Raw genomic sequence first — 17,347 nt, 5'->3', positions numbered from 1 at the left:
CTTGAATGCAAATGTTTTCGCCAACAGTGCAAACATAATTTGATGAGTGAAAGTATGCTATAGAGTTGTGGCGGCTTTCTGTTTCACTGACGGGAATTATTCTAAAAAAGCATATTGAATATTAACTAATATTGACTGCAGCTCTTTTCATTTGTTTGAAACCTGCAGATGTATGTTTAGGGATTAAAGCCAAAGGAAAGCAGAGACAGTACACTAGTACGCCAGAGCTTTTCTTTGGCTGTGGACTTCTGAAATGCTTCTTGGCTGAGGCATCAATCGAACATATTGGAGCTCATCTTCCTAGCTAACCGAGGGAGCCGGGCCAGATTAATGAACAAGTTTATCCCGATGCCACACAGTACTGATGGGCATTCTTGACTCCCCACCGAGGATTCCCGCTCACGTAATCTTGGGGAACCCATCAAGTTTCTTGGAAAGTATTTATTTCAGTGTTTGACAGAAAAACTAAATTCTAGTTCAGATTTCCTCTCATTTCACACCTACCTACACATGCCTTCAAGGATATTTGTTTTCCTGCCTTTGATGTGGACCTCTAGCTCTGTAATAGCAGCTCAGAGTTGCCTCATTAGCACCCGGCTTTGGATTTTATTTATATTGTGAATGAACTAAAATAGCTTTTTAAGGCATTAATGGAGTTGGTATATGAACGGGGAATTAATTTGAAAAGGCACACAGGCAATTTTTGCCCCTTGACCTCACCAACAAAACCACAAGGATTATTTTATTATATATTATAGAGGGGGATAATTGTGTAATGTAATCTCTACCAAGGTAAGTGTACTCATGTTTTGTTAAGCCTCCCATCCACCCCGACCTCTTCCCTTACGCAGTTTGTAGCTCTACAATAACTTCACCTGACTTCCTCCTTTGTGTCCGACGGACAACAGTCAAGTTTACTGTTAACGCTAGAGGACTTGAACATAAAAACAAAATGTTTTGGGGAAGTTACTTATACTATGTACAGTAAGTCACCTAAAGATTGTATCTGGTTTGCCCACCTCTTAACGTTCTGCTGTCATGCGGGCGTCCTTTTCAACGATACACTGTACATTCCGTTGTACACTGTACATCTATTTATAGTTTGGTACGAGTGCCATATGTTTCTGGAAACCAGACCACCACAGCAGCTACAATCAATACTTTTGTCAGACAACAACAAACAAACAAGCGATTTGAAAATCAAGACAACTCACCGATGACGCCTCATATTGATCCATAAATCCATAATATTCCAACAAAAACGGCGTTGTTACGTCGTAAAGGTCCAATAAAAATAAATCCCATAAAAGTCCAAACCACGTGATTACATCCATAAATATTCACCAACTGGCGTTGCATCATTTCATTGCAGCTGGAAGTTATGAACGAAAGCAGTTTTGTTTTTAGCAGAAAGTCATGTTTGCATGGGAGCACAGCTACAAACTCGCTATCAAAATGTCCGCCGAAATCTAACTGTTCCAATGAGACCCCACTTGGAGTTTCATGTCCTGACTGACAAGCTACATTACCCAACCAGAAACTACGTCGAAGTTCAGGCTCAGCCTCTATTTTTTTACGTGGCTCAAGCCTGTCGCGTCGTACAGCTCAGATGACAGGCGTTTCATACAGCCAATGAAATTCCCTAAACAACAAGTACCAGGAAGAGGGGGGGCAAATAATCCCAACAGCCTTCAATTTGATGAGAAGAGACAGCTGCTGATAGAGCTTCAGTCTGTCATTGAATTAGCATAAAATGCATTTATACTTCATTTTCTCTGTGTCAGCAATACTGGTAGTATATATGAATAGTACATCTATACGTTTGCAAGACTATAAGCCTTTTTAATAGGTATATAGTATATATATCAGGAATATTTTCAGTGTCAAAATGAAAAAACACCTAGACATTTCATTAGAAAAACATGTGTAAAATATTCATTTTCTGTGATATTGTTATCAACTTTTTACTTAGACTAGATAAGGCTTCAGACTATGGTTCCATTGTGTTTTCCGTCCATAAGTCCCATTTATAGTCATCTACAGGCATCTATTTACAAAGAAATGTTCAGATGGAAATAAAAACCTTATACTTTAGTGTGTTCAAACTCATATAACTCAGTGTCAGCAGCACTTAAAGTGATTCTGACTATTGAGGGAAAAAAGCTTCAGATTGTTACCTTTCAAAAGAGACCATGCATTTACTCCAAATAGTTCAAGTACAGCTTGCAATTTACTTTGGGTATACCTGGATAGGCGTTTTTCGTCAAATTTTACAGGAATGTTAAGAGGTTCACTCCTATCCCCTGGATGTAGGTGTGTATAAAGAAGGCTGTGTCTTTAGTCCTCTCTTGACTTCTGCCAAGATCCTTTTGTCCTCATTTTCAGGTTGATCGAACAAACAATTTATTTATTTTTATATGTACAATATATATAGAATATACCTGTTTTCAATATCTGTCAGCTGACGTCATTCACATACATTGCAACTGGAAATAAACGGGTTTGTTACGGTTGAAATTGTGCAATATTTTTTTTTATAGTTGTGAAAATCTTACTGCTTGTTTAAGGCACAGTCCAGAAGGGATTATATCCAGAAACTGAGTGTTTCAATACATTCATGGTATTTATACAGCACTTAGAACTGCTTTTGAATAAAAAAAAATAAAAAAAAACTTTTTACAACATGGGATCTTTGAGAGGTTTGAGTCACCACTCTCTTGGCCTGGTAGTCCTAAATGTGAAGCGATTATTCCGCACGCTGTCAGCCTGCATCACCTATCTATGAGACGAGGCTCTCTCCTGGTTTAAGGGTGCACTTAAGAGACAGAGGAAGTCTTGAGACAGGATAGGAGGTGGAAGTCTTGTGTGAAATTCTGACTCAGTTTTAGGTCACTTCACATCATTTATGAGCTCTCGAAAGTGATTTAGACTGCCAAATAAAGTGTCAGACTTGCACGTGTGTTACTAGCCAACATGTAACTCATTACATGTTATTATGCGTTAACAGTGTCATGTGAGAGCTGCCACATTTAGCCTTGCAATATGGGAACTTGAAACCCGCACACATTGAAGTGCACTACACACACACACACACACACACACACACACACACACACACACACACACACACACACACACACACACACAATTTGTCACTTCCACTCTTCTAGTATGGCTGCTAAAGTGCACCTCGGAAGCCAACTGACATATTAAGCTTTGCACTTTAAATATAGAAAGGGATAAGCCAAAGAAACCTACACGGCTATTAACGAGAAAACGTAGACATCACGTCCGAATGCTGCTCCTTTGACATGATGCCGACCAGTTTGTCTACAGTGTCTCACTCGTGTCATTTTACCACATGTGAATCATTAATCTGCATACTGTAAACAGCCCCATTAAATCATTTACAACTACTACAGATGCAGCAACAGCTATACTTAGCAATCTTTTTTTATTTTCTCACTTTCTTTTGTAGGCGGAGGGAATGCCCCTCTGCCATTACCATTCTTGTAGATTGTGGGTTTGAGGTCGACAGCTAGCCCTCGTAGACATTGTGAGTGGTAGACATAGAGTGAGTGTGTGTGAGAGAGGGAGGCAGGGTGGGGGGATGGAATGGAGGGGTGGACCAGCTTTCACAGCTGAATAACTGGGTCAGTTTAAGATGATGACGCTTCTTATCTCCTCAGCTCATCGCTGGGTGTTCACTGTTCACTGCACAGCTTTTCATCAACCAACCACTGCTCAGCTATACATCGCTCTGATCTCTTCTCCCGTCCTCTCTTTCTCCCTTTCTCTTTCTCAACCCTTATGACCCTGCTGCTACCACAAGCACTAGCTCCAAGGAAATGTCAGCGTATGCATCTATATGCATTGTCTGCACATAACATTTCAGGGCAATGCTTGAAATGGGGCTTCTCCATGAGAGGGGGTCTGACATGGTCAAGATTCACAGAAAAAGACAGCTTTTGTTTGTAGTCAAGTCAACTTAAATATGACAATACAATGTTCTTCTCGCTCTGCAACAGCTAAAATGGGGCAACATTGTAGGACTCTCAGTAAAAAAAGAAGGCAAAATTCAGATCCAAAGATATCATCCTATTTATTCCATGCATTCTTCTACCTTGACAAAACCTGGTGTCTACATTACAATGCAACATCAACCACCGCTGTCTGACTCCACAACTCCAGATACTTTTCATTTTCAAACGAGTAGTCTTCAGTCTTTGGCGTTCACCCTGCACCTAAAAAAAATACTATCTCATATAAGCATTGTATGCCATTTAATTATGAATCCCGGTGTTCTTCTTGGTGGTAAGACCTGCCCTGTGCAACTTTCAAGCGCTATGATTGGCCAGGAGTCCATGCTTGCGGAGGTTCCGGTAACTTGATTTTTTTCTATCCTATCCTAACTCTAACTACTCAATCAATCGTTTCTGCCTTTCTCAGCTATGCAGGGGATTCATAATAATGCTACGATGCCATCTTAAGGGAAACAATACATATTTGTATTCCTGTATGGACAGGGCATTGTTTGGATCAGCTAATGTCCTCCAGTCAACTAGCCCCCTTCCTAATCATACCAGTGGAGGCTCGTCATTCAAAAAGCCTAACGCTATCGTAGAGTTTCAGCTTGAGCCTTCTCCCCATCTCCTTTGTGTAGAACATCATTGACTTGCAAGATTATTCTGATAATGGACAACCATGTTGCCAGGATTGCCATCGTCCTCCATTCAACCAGCAAACGATTAAAAATGCATGGGGATGTTTTGTTTTTTTACTTAATACCTCAGTCACAATGCATAGGATCAATCCAAAGGACCATCACATGAAAGTAATCAAGGTCCCATCATCAATAATGAATGGCACAATCATCAGGGACAGTGGGCTCCTATTGTGCGATGGCTGAATGGCAGAAATGATCCCTGCAGGGGAGGAACTGATGTGCATGGCTACGCTGGTCAGCTCTTGCGAAGATGATGATCATGATAACGGAAAACAATATCCAAATAGGTCATCATTTTTCTCCATATAGACCACCGTCCAGCAGGGCCACAATCTCACACAATGCAAGCACTGACTCAGTATAGTCGTTGAGGAGTGCATGTCAACACTTTATAACTGTGGTCTTGTCTAAGCACTTCCTCTCAACACCCCCAACACATTGCTGCTGCTCTTCCGTGCAGTTGAGCTTACACATGTGTCCTTTCTTTGCTTCCTATGATTGTACTTGACTCTGCCTGTATTTAATATGCTGTATTTGCTGACATGAGGGTGAGTATTTGTTATTCAGCGCTTTTTTTTATGTTCTGCAACCCACAGGAGGAAAGTCCTTGTTTAATTACATACACTGTAACTAGTGTTTTCTATTGTGTCCCCAACTGAATACTTTGTTTACTACGGAGTACAGTAATGAGTAATGAGCACAGTTAGAAGACTTTTGCTGCTCTATCCATGAAAGTAATTTCTCTTTTGTCTGTTATTTTCTCTCCTCAGGTGGTGTTAGTCTTTGCGCTCAGCATCGGGGCCCTTGGAATATACTTCATAGACTCCTCAGAGTAAGTATACATTTTATGACATGTTTTCTGCAATTATTTGAAATTTCACACCGATTTACTGTTGATGAAATATAGGTAGAAATGAACTTTGCTCGTATTTGTTCTATGCATATATATTGGCCTGCATACTGTATCTGGATGATACATGTGCACAGGAGTTCTTACTCATCTCCACACACTGCAATCTCTGAAATGCAATTGCATGTATTCACTCCCCCACAAGCCGTGATGCACACATATAACACACACACACACACACACACACACACACACACACACACACACACACACACACACACACACACACACACACACACGCACACACACGCTCTGCATCTGAGGATTTTTTCAATGGGAGGCCTGACAGTTTCCATGGTAACAGAGACAGGAAGATCCTGCATAGTTGTTCTATGTGTGAGTAAGTGAGTGTGTGTGAATTGTCAGTTTATGCATATCCCTGGCTGGCGCTCACCCAGAGACAGATCACAGGCCTGGCATCTCTCCGACAACCACTGCAGCTTCTTTCACACCATCCAGACCCAAACTTTACCTTTTGAAAGAGATAGTTTGAATTATTTCTCTTTATTTTAATGTTTTGAGGTCCGAATTATTGAATCATAATTATTGGCAGTGAGTCCGATGATCAGACTATACTGGAGAGATGCTCCATTATCAGGTCAAAATAAACAGAAGAGAGGCAGCTGAAGACATTTTTTTTAGCTTAATTCACTTTGATGTGTGGTGTGGTATGGTAATAGTTTATGTATACGTTGGGTGGCTGTGGCTCATGGGTAGCATGGTCGTCCTGCGACCGCAAGGTTCACGGTTCGATCCCTGGTCTCCCCGTAGTGTCCTTGAGCAAGACACTGAACCCCCAGGCACCTCTCAGCAGCTCACTGCTCCCAAATTGCAATGGATGGATTAAATGCAGAGACCAAATTAAATGTATAGATGTAATTAAGTTTATATTCAACAGAAAAACAATTTTGACATGTACCACGACATGCAAAAAAGATATATATCTATTATGCTATGGGTTACATGTTTTTTCTGCTTCTTCTGTTGATTTGTCTCAAGAAACAGCAGAACACAATAAAAGGTGTTTTCTCTCTCAGGCACAAGGTGCTACGTTAAACTGTATGTTTGCTCATAGCAATTCTCCACTTCCTGACTGCAGTTATCAAAAGCTTCTGTAGCTGTTTTGGAGCCCCGTGGTTCAGAGTGCACTGATTTTAAATCAAAGAAAAAGAGGCAATTTATTGTTTCCAATTATGTAGAAGTTGCCGCATGTGCCTCTGGCAGTGCAATAACCAAAGATGTTTTGCCTTGCTCAACACACTAACTCTGTGCCTTTGACTCACAATATTTCATGCACCACTGATTTACCAAAACGAAGCCTCAAACTTTGCTGTTGTGCCTGCAGTTATGGGATGTTGATTGCAAAAGGACCGTAACATATTGACCTGGTACTGTATCTTTCTATTTCATCATATTCATTCCACTGTTGGCTGTCGTGCCGGATGATATCTTTATGTAATGGCAAGCTTTAATACAATATCTTTGAAATCCTGTCCCTGCGGGAACAGAGAGTCTAAAACCGGGATAGAGATGTAAAATTGTCAAAATAACTTAATCTGAAATCCAACAGTCTTATCTCAGCAGTGGTGGGAAATTGTTCCTGGCATGATTCCAGTCATCCATGTATACCTCAGGATATCAACCTTTTCTTCCTCCTGTTCATCACTGTTTCTTCTCTTTTATCCCTATATCCCAGCCTCTTTCCTTTCCTCTCTACCTTTGGCATTTTTCTTAAGCAAAAAGGGGTTCTGGAGACAAATATGCTTCATATGAAAGTGTATAATTAATAGTGATGACTAGGGATGTAGAGTAATTACCCCAATCAATCATTGACCATGTGAATGATTAAGAGTCAATGATTAATTCAAATCCAATAAAAATAGCAGCCACATTTTTGGGATGCAGACAACAGACACTTATTGGAGTTAGGGTGAAGTTAAATCTATAATATGTAATTAGGGTAAATGGCTTCTTGTACAATACTGTTACAATTAATGTTCCTGTGATGCAAACCAAAAAAAAACACTAGAGTTATCCCATTGGGAGGCACTGGAACATCGGACCACATATCCATATTATTGTACATTTCAAGTATTTTATAAGTTACACTGCTCTTCCCCTATGGGAAGTTTATAATATACGGAAAGCGCATTGCATTCACTGGATAAAAAAAAAATAGACCCCTTTTCTCGTAATTACGACATCCTGATCGCGTAATTACGACATCCTGACCTGATTACGAAAGGTGCCATGCTGGCCACTGTATGGCATGTAAGTGTACAGGCGTCTGTATGCATGTATGTGTACAGGCGTCTTCTTAGACGGTTCCGTTACCTTAGCTACTCCTTGAGGATCTAGGATTTTTAACAGGTGCCGCACAGTTCTTTGAGTCACTGTAGCATCTCCGGCAGAATTATAGTCTGGAGTCTTTAAGTGATGGTTCGTCAAGGTTTATTGAACTCACCGTAAGAACTATGAAGAAAAACGGAAATAGCAGTTGGTTAGCTTAAGCTCTGACACAGACAAAAAACGTAACAATCTAAAACAATATTTTCTCAAAAAATGAACTTGAACAGGTGCAAACCTTGTGCCCATATCAGCCAGGTGCTAAACTAATACATCCGTAACCTTTTTATCACTGTTTTCCGTTGTTATGGCAACTTTTCCTTTCTGCCCGTTTCTTACTAAAAACTTCCGTTTTTTGTACCTTCAAAATAAGAGCGCAACCGGAAATGCACCGACTGCAGTAACAAAACGGACTAAAATAAAGGACAACAAAAAAGGAACAAACTATTGCAATACTTTAAACTCTCAGAGGTCCGTTACAGTCACTACCAAACCAGATTGGATGCATTTCAAATGCATGAATTTGTATCCATGAAGCATCCCGTGTTGGTTCAACTGCTCCTGCAGAAACAGAGCGACATCCAGCACGTCAGACTGGGCTTTCCGCCTGAACAATCCTAACGCCTTGAGATGCCTGCGCTGTGTTGACATACTCAATTTAATACCATCCTCATTTTTTAGAAACATCAGTATTTCCCAGTGTCTCAAACCGAGAAGGTATTAATAGCAGATTAACTGCGATAGCCCCATCATTGCCACTGAGAGAGAATTTACAGACGTTTCCTTTTTCTTTATCTTTTCTCGTAATTACGAGATCAGGATGTTGTAACTACGAGAAAAGGGGTCTATTTTTTTTCATCCAGTGAATGCAATGCGCTTCCGTAATAATACATCTGTAAGAGATGCCTTGAAATGAGGCCTACAATGACTTTGGCAGTTGAGTCTGCTTCCTTTGACAGATGTGTAAACAACAAGCTGTCCACAAGAAAGACATACCAAAGTAGGACTTTTGAAAACTCAAGGTTTGCAGAGATGTACATGCCATAACATCAAACCTGCAGTGCAAAAAGGGAGACAATTTAAAGCACTGTTTGGTGCAAAGCTGTAGTTTCTCTCAACGTAATATTTCCTTGTTGTATCTTGTGCACCTATGAGTGTATTTCTATGTGAGTCGGCTTCCCTGAGGCATTGCCCTGATCTGTCGGTGCTCCCATTAAGCTGAGGCCTTCTCTCTGCCCTCATCATCGTGATTAGCTCGAGCTTGTCACTTGTGTGTGCACGTCCTCTCAGGGGGACTACTGATCAACCCAGAGCAGGTTGGGTCGACTCAGGGGGGCTTTGACATCCTAAAAGGAGGCAGGCTTGTGTTATACATACTTTCACTACAACAGCTGGGGCCTCTTATGCGCTCTAGACACATTGTTACGTTTCATTAAACTGACGACACTGCATCTTTATATACTGTCTACTGACAAATACATTTTCTTTTTACCAGTGGACAGATGTTGTTGAACGTAATAGCACCACAGCTGTTCAAGATTCAGTTACAGACCCATGAACTATTCAGGCTGAATGGTTTATGGTCAAACTGCTATTTTGGCCATCAGATGAAGTGAGCATCATTCTCAAATTGGCGGTAAAAAAAGCAACAATAATGGGAAGAATTAAGGTTGAGTCCCTGGTGGTAAAAGAGTCATGCGGTGGAATAAATGCATGTGGGTTGGATCTGGGGAGGCTGGGGCTGAACGATGAGCTATTGATGTCTCCCTCAGTGAAGCCGGGTAACCCCTTGGGGCAAGGACATACACACACTGACTACAAGGGAAAAACATACCTTTCTGGTGGCCAGGCAATAGTCTCCCAGGAGCTGTTTTCTCCCTAGCTTTTGACAGGTGGGGGTTTTCTAGCTGGAACTCTGTTGGCCAAAATCCTGCAGCAAAGATCCACAGAAAAACACTGCAAAGCCTTTAGTGGAAGCAGGTAGACAGAGTTTGAGGGGAGGGAATTGTTAATTGGCTGCCCTCCCAGTTGAGCACAGAGATTACTGGTCATTGACTTGGCAACCGTGTTGTTGTCGTACGTTTTTTTGAATGAATGGGAATGAATATGTGGCTTCCCTGAGAATGAACATCCATCTGTTTGTTTACCACAGTTCTGCGTGACACATGATAATGTATGATAAGATGCCGCCTTTTCTGTTCCTCTGCGGCAGACTTCACTTGCCAAACTGATGCTATTTTGGGGACATTTTGAATGGGAGGATACTGCTTCCTACCTTCGGAATCTGCTTCAATACCTTGGCTCATCCTTCATCCCTTCTTTTTCCTCCTCTGTGCTCCCATGAAACAAATAGAGAGGAATGTAGGACAAAGTCTCTGCAGGCTGCTGTTAAAGGGATGCCCTTGTTCCTGCTCCACTTCTGTTTCTATGTCACTCCTCTCTTGACCCCTTCCTTCCACACATGCACACACTTGCATAGTCATGTATAGACGCACACAAATCCTGTCTCTTGTCTAAGAGACGTCATAAGCAGGTGCTTGTGCCTGTAACTCTAGCAGTAGTGTGAGATCAATGTCCTCACTGAAAAATAGTGCCTAGTGGCTAATTAATGGGGTAAGGTGAGAAATATGGCTGAGCGGTGAGACAGGCTTGGCAGACTTTGTGTCGGTTAAGGCTAACCTGTATAAATACCTGTCCTTGATCTGGATGGATTGAACCTCTAAGTGGGTCAGAGAAGACCATGTAACCATGAGTAGTGTTACATTGTAAATGATACCATTCCCAAGTGGCTACAGATTAAATACACAAACAGTGGCAGAAAGAAATGCCTCATTTCAAAATCAAATGTTCAGCCATTTCCTAACATGTCATTTTATTGTTTTTCGCACACTTGTAGGGAGAATCTAAATGAGCCAGTTATTACCATTTTCTCTGGAGAAAAAAGAGAATATGAAATGTCAACATCACACTCATAGACAATACGCTTTTTTTAAAAAGTGCAATGGAACAATGCAGCACTGTTTTATTGTTTTATGATTATGGAGCCTTTCACAACATTTTATGAAGACTGTTGCCAAGTGCACCACTTTTAATTCATAAAAAATACCACTTAAAATAATATTTATGAATGCAACTAGACCTCACATATTATGAATAATGATGCACAGCTAGAAACAGCATGCAAACATGCCACTTTGCACCTCCCACCGCCTTTACCAAATTATGTTGCATAATTATATATTTAGCAAATTGCCTTGTTTACAGTTCCCATGGTTGTAGATTGGTTTTTGTACTTTGATTTTACATGAGGATATCTAAATGCACTGATTTAATGACCTGAAAATAGAATAAATAAAATATAATACACTTCATTTGCTTGACAATGTTAATCAACGTGCTGATAACCACTGAATATGGCACATCATTACAGTTTTTATCTCTTAATTGGTTTGTGTTCAAAAGAGCAGTGATATGATGTGTGCAGTTTAGCTTCTGAATAAATTAATCATAAACCTAAGTGTAATTTGTCTCTTGCAAAGATGGAGCTTCTTTTTACATTGCTGTCTTATTCACTCTCTCTCTCTCTTTATTCTAATGTCAAATATGTTTCACTGCTGAGCATATTGTACGGAGTTTTGGTTTCTTTTAGTGATGTGCTATTTTGACTCACAAACCACTCCTTTGGACTTTTAAAATAAATAACGTCTTTGTAGAGGAAATGCTTGAAGCAGGATGCAAGTCATTTGTATTCAGATGAAAAAAATTGAGTTCGCTATTTTTAGCCTCCGTGGAGAGGTTTTATTTGTCCATTGCCCTTGTAGGTGCTAAAGCATTTCTTATTTTAGTAACGGTGCCTTGGCCTAAATCAGTCATTTAAGTACTAACCTGGCCTTCTTTCCGCTTCACAGACCTCTTCCTGCTTGTATCCCCTAAACTTACATGCACTACCCTCAGGAGGAATACTGCATGTAAGCTTGACATTCAGTTATTGTGCTCAAATCACATTCTAAATGCATTAATATTTTTCTGTTTGGGTTGTGTGGATTGTATGTGGTGACTGGAACACTATCAAACGAGACTATGCATTCTAAGATGCTTATGAGCTTACTAGAGCAGAAGACGTTTGTGAGATATGAAGAATGACTCAGATTTGGTGCGTTGCTTTGTGGTTGTGAGCATTAGTCAAGCTGGGAGACGTGTGCAGTTGTTATTGTTTTCTCAGGGGGCAACCTTGCTGTTGCTCCTGCAGCTAGCCAAGGTCATGTGCGGGCTAACAAAGGGCTGGCTCCTGCTGACTGGCTGAAGGTGTTTCAGACTATTTTTAGAACAAAATCATCAACATACTTTGCTCTTATGAACAAATGAGTTTTACTTGTCTGAGGCAGAGTTCCTGAACTGAGAAGGTTAAGATAAAAACTCATTTAGATTGTTTTTCGATTTTATGTATAACAAATATTTTTATAATTATACATATTTAATATATAAAATCGAAAAAAACAAATTAAGCTTTTGATTTCTACCTTTTGAAGTAAAAAGCAGGACCTGCGATTCGCCCAGTATTGTTTGGCTCTCCATCCTCAAAAACAAAGACGACACAACAAAGCTTTCTGGTAGTCTGAAGCTGAACTTCTCGAGACACCCAGGCCACTTCTTACGTGAGTTGGGTAAACAATGAGCATGTCGTTGACAGAAACCAACTACAGTGTGTTGGTTGCAGAAGAAATAGAAACTGCAGGAACCAGAGGAGACCACAGCAAAGAAAACAGGTCTCACAGAACCGTTTAGCGATCTTAGCCGAGGTCACGCATCTCTTCTTCAAATCGATTGTGTGTCGCCGACAGGGATTTCATTGTGCATTCAGGTGTACCTCTTAAACTTTGAGAACGTCAAGCTGTTGTAAAGTTCTCTCCTGCCATTTGGGCATCTTCTTTTTGTTTTGACAGATTTTTCCCAATAGACTGAAATAAGGTATTGCTATTACATAATATACATTGTTTAAAGTGTACCATCTAGTGTGGTGCACAAAACACACCACACGTGATACCATGTAGCTTCTCTTTTAAAGAACAATTTAAAAAATCTGTTGTGAGGGCATGAAACCACTGATCTGTTGATCTATGTGAATCCAGTCTCTATCGTCAAACAATGGCATAGAAGCAGTGAGCATACCTCTGGGAACACAGTACCCCTCCCACTCTGTCACGGTCACATCTTCCCCTCTTCCTCGCCCTCTTACTGTCACTGCCTCTCTCCTCTCCCTGTTTCTTTTATCTCGCTGTGTCTCTCTCTCTCTCTCTACCTCTACCTCTCTCTCTCTCTCTCTACCTCTCTCTCTCTCTCTCCCTCTCCCTCTCCCTCTCTCCCTCCCTTTTCCTGTCATGCAGGATGTTGTAACCCCCGTTTGTGCCAGAGCTGAAGGAGTAATACGAACAGTGGTGGGCAGATCTGCAGGACGCTGGCAGCATGTGGTCAGGAATCCCTTGTGATTGAAGAATGAGAAGTGACATTAAAAACAGGAATTAGGAATTCTGCTTGTCTTACATGCTCTTCGTGTTGGAAAGAGAAACAGAAACACCCTTTTAAACGGTATCCATAGCCATGCATCTCACAAAACATTTCAGAGGCTAAAAATGCTCAGTTTTTGTTCAGACTACATTAATGAAGTATTTAATGAATGTGGTCAGTATTGATCAACTTTGAATAAACAAGTGAAGGGCGCTTTGTGCAGTAGTGGGGGCGGGGCTTCAGGGCTCTGTAGTCTGTGTTGAACATGGCGTCTGCAGCGAGCCGACAGCGGCTCATTCATTGCTTTTTACTCGCTGATGGATTCTTCTTGCTTCCTCACTTTTCTGGAGTCAATGAACAATGGATTTCGTACAACTTTGCAAGCAGCACTTCTTTGTGGCCAAGCAATCGGCCTGCTCCGACCAGCCCCAAACCACCTGCAAGCCCACTACAAATGCAGTTGTTGGGCAAACAGATTTTTTTCACATCCAGTAGACACAGCAATTTACAGAATATCAAACCACTCTCAAAGGGAATATCTTAATCTTTACATCCACATATTACATTGGCAATATACAATTATTTATTAATTTAGATGAGATTAGACTAAAACCCCTTTTTGATATGGCTTTGATGTTAGCAGAGAATGGATGGCTCACTATTTAACTGATTGTGTACAGGTGACGAGTCACAGCTCTACTCATACAGCACATCAGATCTTTATCTATTTGCTTTTTTTGCTTCTTCTATTTGCTCCTTTGAATGCAGAGTTGTGTTTATGAAGTATTTATCATGCCAGATGATGCATTCAACCACGATGACTTGCCACATAAACAGCAGCTAACTTATCCTTGTTTTTTACTTTTCAGTCCGCATAGACATTTATTAAAACACATATACAGCAGCTCCACAATAATAGACTGCAAACCTCTCCCACCCTGCACAGATGAACTCCTAATTTCCTATTGTGCCTCTGAGCTTAAGAGAGAAACCATATGTCTGCCTGATGTGTCTTCCCACTACTTTAGCTAATGATAAGCTGTACTTTCAAATAATGATTATAAAAACGACTAAATTAAAGCTCTCAGCGTGTATCCATAGTGCCGTCATGCTCCCTCTGTGCTATTGAGAATGCTTTGGGTCACGTGACTGTAGATGAGCGGTTATACAGAATTAGGCCAGAGCTGGGCCTGAGGGAAAATGCCACAGTGACCACTCCAAATGGTGTCTTCAGTGTGCACCATCTGTGTGTGTGTGTGTGTGTGTGTGTGTGTGTGTGTGCGTGTAAGTGCATTTGTGTGTGTGTGTGTGTGCGTAAGTGCATTTGTATTAGCGTAAGTGTGTGCAATCTCTTGCACAAGGGACACTGAAGAAATTATTGTCCATATTGGACAACCCGGACCACCCTCTCCACCACTTACTGCAGGGACAGTGGAGCACTTTCTCCAAAAGATTCATCCAGCTCCGCTGTCACAAGGACAGATACAGGAATATGTAAGTTGTTTGCTACTGTGAAAAACAAATTTCCCCCTCGGGGGTAAATAAAGTATACATCTATCTATCTGTCTTTAAGGTTCGCTCAGGTTGTGGCTTCCGATTTTGTGAGTGAGAATACATGAGCCTGTGTGTTGTGTCGACGGATGTGAGCCATATTGTGCATGCTTAGGCTGTAGGTTTTATTTAATATTTACGTTTAGTTTGATGCCTACATAGTCACGAAGGGATGCCGGTGGTGAGTCATTAATCAAGTATTTAGACCAGATCAATGTTAACTCCATCTAGGAGTCAGAAACAAATTAGCCGAGGTCTGATGGCACACTGTATGAGAAAATGCCTTTCAACCAAAAGAATGTCACTTTAGTTTTAAACAACTGCTGCATAAACCAGACTCATTCTAATCAGCCTGGACATGAGCCAGGGTTTTACATCATCTTAAAGATCACATCAGTCCTTAGGATATGCTCGAGACAGACCCAGGAATTAGAAGTCGGATCATCCTCTTGGAGCAATACTTCCTCTCTGGCATGTCTGTACCCAGTCATCCATTATAATGGATCATCATGAGATAAAATGTTTGATGTTAACTGGAAGATGATTAAGCCTCACTCCTCTCTACCTATGGAGATTTTCCTTGTGTAGTAAGCTCTGCTCAGGATCTCCCTCTGTGCCCCTATGGGCTCTATGCATACCAATGTATACTTCAATGTTTGAATTAGAACATATGGGACTTGTAACTGTGTACTCTTGTTAAAGCCATGTGTGTGTTTCCTTAGTTATCTGTGCATTCCCAAAGGTCGCCTAGAGTCAGCCAAACAATAATGCATATTCATGCTTTTCCCGCAGTGGGATTCCTCATTACTCGGTAGCAAAATGCTATCGGCCCATGACCAAGTAAAGAATAGGGTGGGCAAACTGACTATTATTGCGTGTGTGAAGGGCAGCCCCTCTAATGGTTAATCATCACAAGGTAAACATGAAGATGGATTACATGACAGAGCAGATAGATCACGACTCATTTATCATCATCTGCCTCTTTTTAAGCAACACCGGGCTATTCCACTCTGTTAAATCGAGAGAGCTGCGGTCTCTTTCTTCGTGGGGAGTCTCTGTCATATGAGGGAAAATCTGTTTGAATATTTGTGTTTGACAGATGCTGCATAATGTATGCATGTTGATTATTTTCATCTATATTTGGTTAACAGTGGGTCTTGTACCCCCTAAGACTTAGAGGAGGAATTGCATAATGACAGTGAAACTCAATAGCATATCACACAATTTATGTCATTAATAGTGTTTTAAATACGATATTCTGTACAGATTAATTTACATTAACAAGGGTTTTCTCAGTACCTATACAAATATTGAATTATATTATATTGTTGTTTTACCAAATTCTGTTGGTTAAAAACAAAAAATAAACTGTGATTAGTTACATTTAGGCTGAATTCTGTCTGGCATGCAAAACAATGAAAAACATACGGTTCTGTATATATTAAGGATGCTGTGACATCGCAATTTTCTTTTTTAAATAGTGTGATATTTTATATTTATTTATTTGAATATTGTGATTTATAAAATATGGCTGGGTTCAGGTAGGAAAGAGATGAAAAACTCTTCCCGTCATCAGTATCAGTTCATGACAGTAAACATGTCGTTCTCTCTTTCTCCTTGTTCTCTAGTCCAATAGAATCCTGCCAGCACTTCTATGAAGATTTCACGTTACAAATCGATATGGCCTTCAACGTCTTCTTCCTTCTGTATTTTGGCTTGCGGGTAAGTTGGCACTCGTATTCTCACACATGCACACAAGCATACATTCACAATACGGTACACGTATACAGACATGCTGTCAAACAGACTGGCACAAACAATAAGCACACAACCATGCAGGCAGGCATTGTTTTACATAAATAAAAATCTACAGCATCCTACAAAAGTATATTTAATGGCATCTTATTTTCAACCGATATCCCAGTATATTGCATTTTTACAGGACAACCAACAATGCTTGCAAACAGACAGACACCAACGAATACTCACACACAATGCCTTTCGTTTGAATTGACACTGTTGTAATACTGTTGCTAGCATGACTGCCATGCCAGAGCAGCATTCCAGTGGTGCAAACGCAAGCTTGCCGTCCTAAATGAATGAATAAATAAACTCATAAGCTGCTTACACCACCAAACATTTGCATGACTCAGCAAGTGGGGTGAAGCTTTTGTCATTCTATGCAGTGTGTCAGCGATGCTAAAATAAGACATAACATGTTGTTTGAATGGTGGTCTGTGGTGGAGAGGGAGCGTTTTCGTATAAAATCAGAATGTGATTGTTATCGTGACGCCATCTTCTTTTCTTTT

The 17,347-nt window shown here is 40.6% G+C and overlaps 1 protein-coding gene across 1 annotated transcript in view; it reads left to right on the top strand.

Annotated features, from left to right (window-relative positions):
- Nucleotides 1-17,347, top strand: part of kcnma1a (potassium large conductance calcium-activated channel, subfamily M, alpha member 1a) — a gene marked incomplete at both ends in the record, with an annotated part of 124,891 nt that overhangs the window by 49,584 nt on the left and 57,960 nt on the right. The window contains 2 exons of the mRNA XM_079229511.1: nt 5,497-5,558; nt 16,667-16,760. Coding sequence (XP_079085637.1) covers nt 5,497-5,558; nt 16,667-16,760 — 156 coding nt within the window. The remainder of the gene's footprint in view (nt 1-5,496; nt 5,559-16,666; nt 16,761-17,347) is intronic.

This window comes from Taurulus bubalis (genome assembly GCF_910589615.1).
Source record: "Taurulus bubalis genome assembly, chromosome: 14".
In the NCBI taxonomy this organism is placed as follows: Eukaryota; Metazoa; Chordata; class Actinopteri; order Perciformes; family Cottidae; genus Taurulus; species Taurulus bubalis.
The sequence above is the reverse complement of the archived record's forward strand: the minus strand, read 5'-3'. Positions and strand labels throughout refer to the sequence as shown.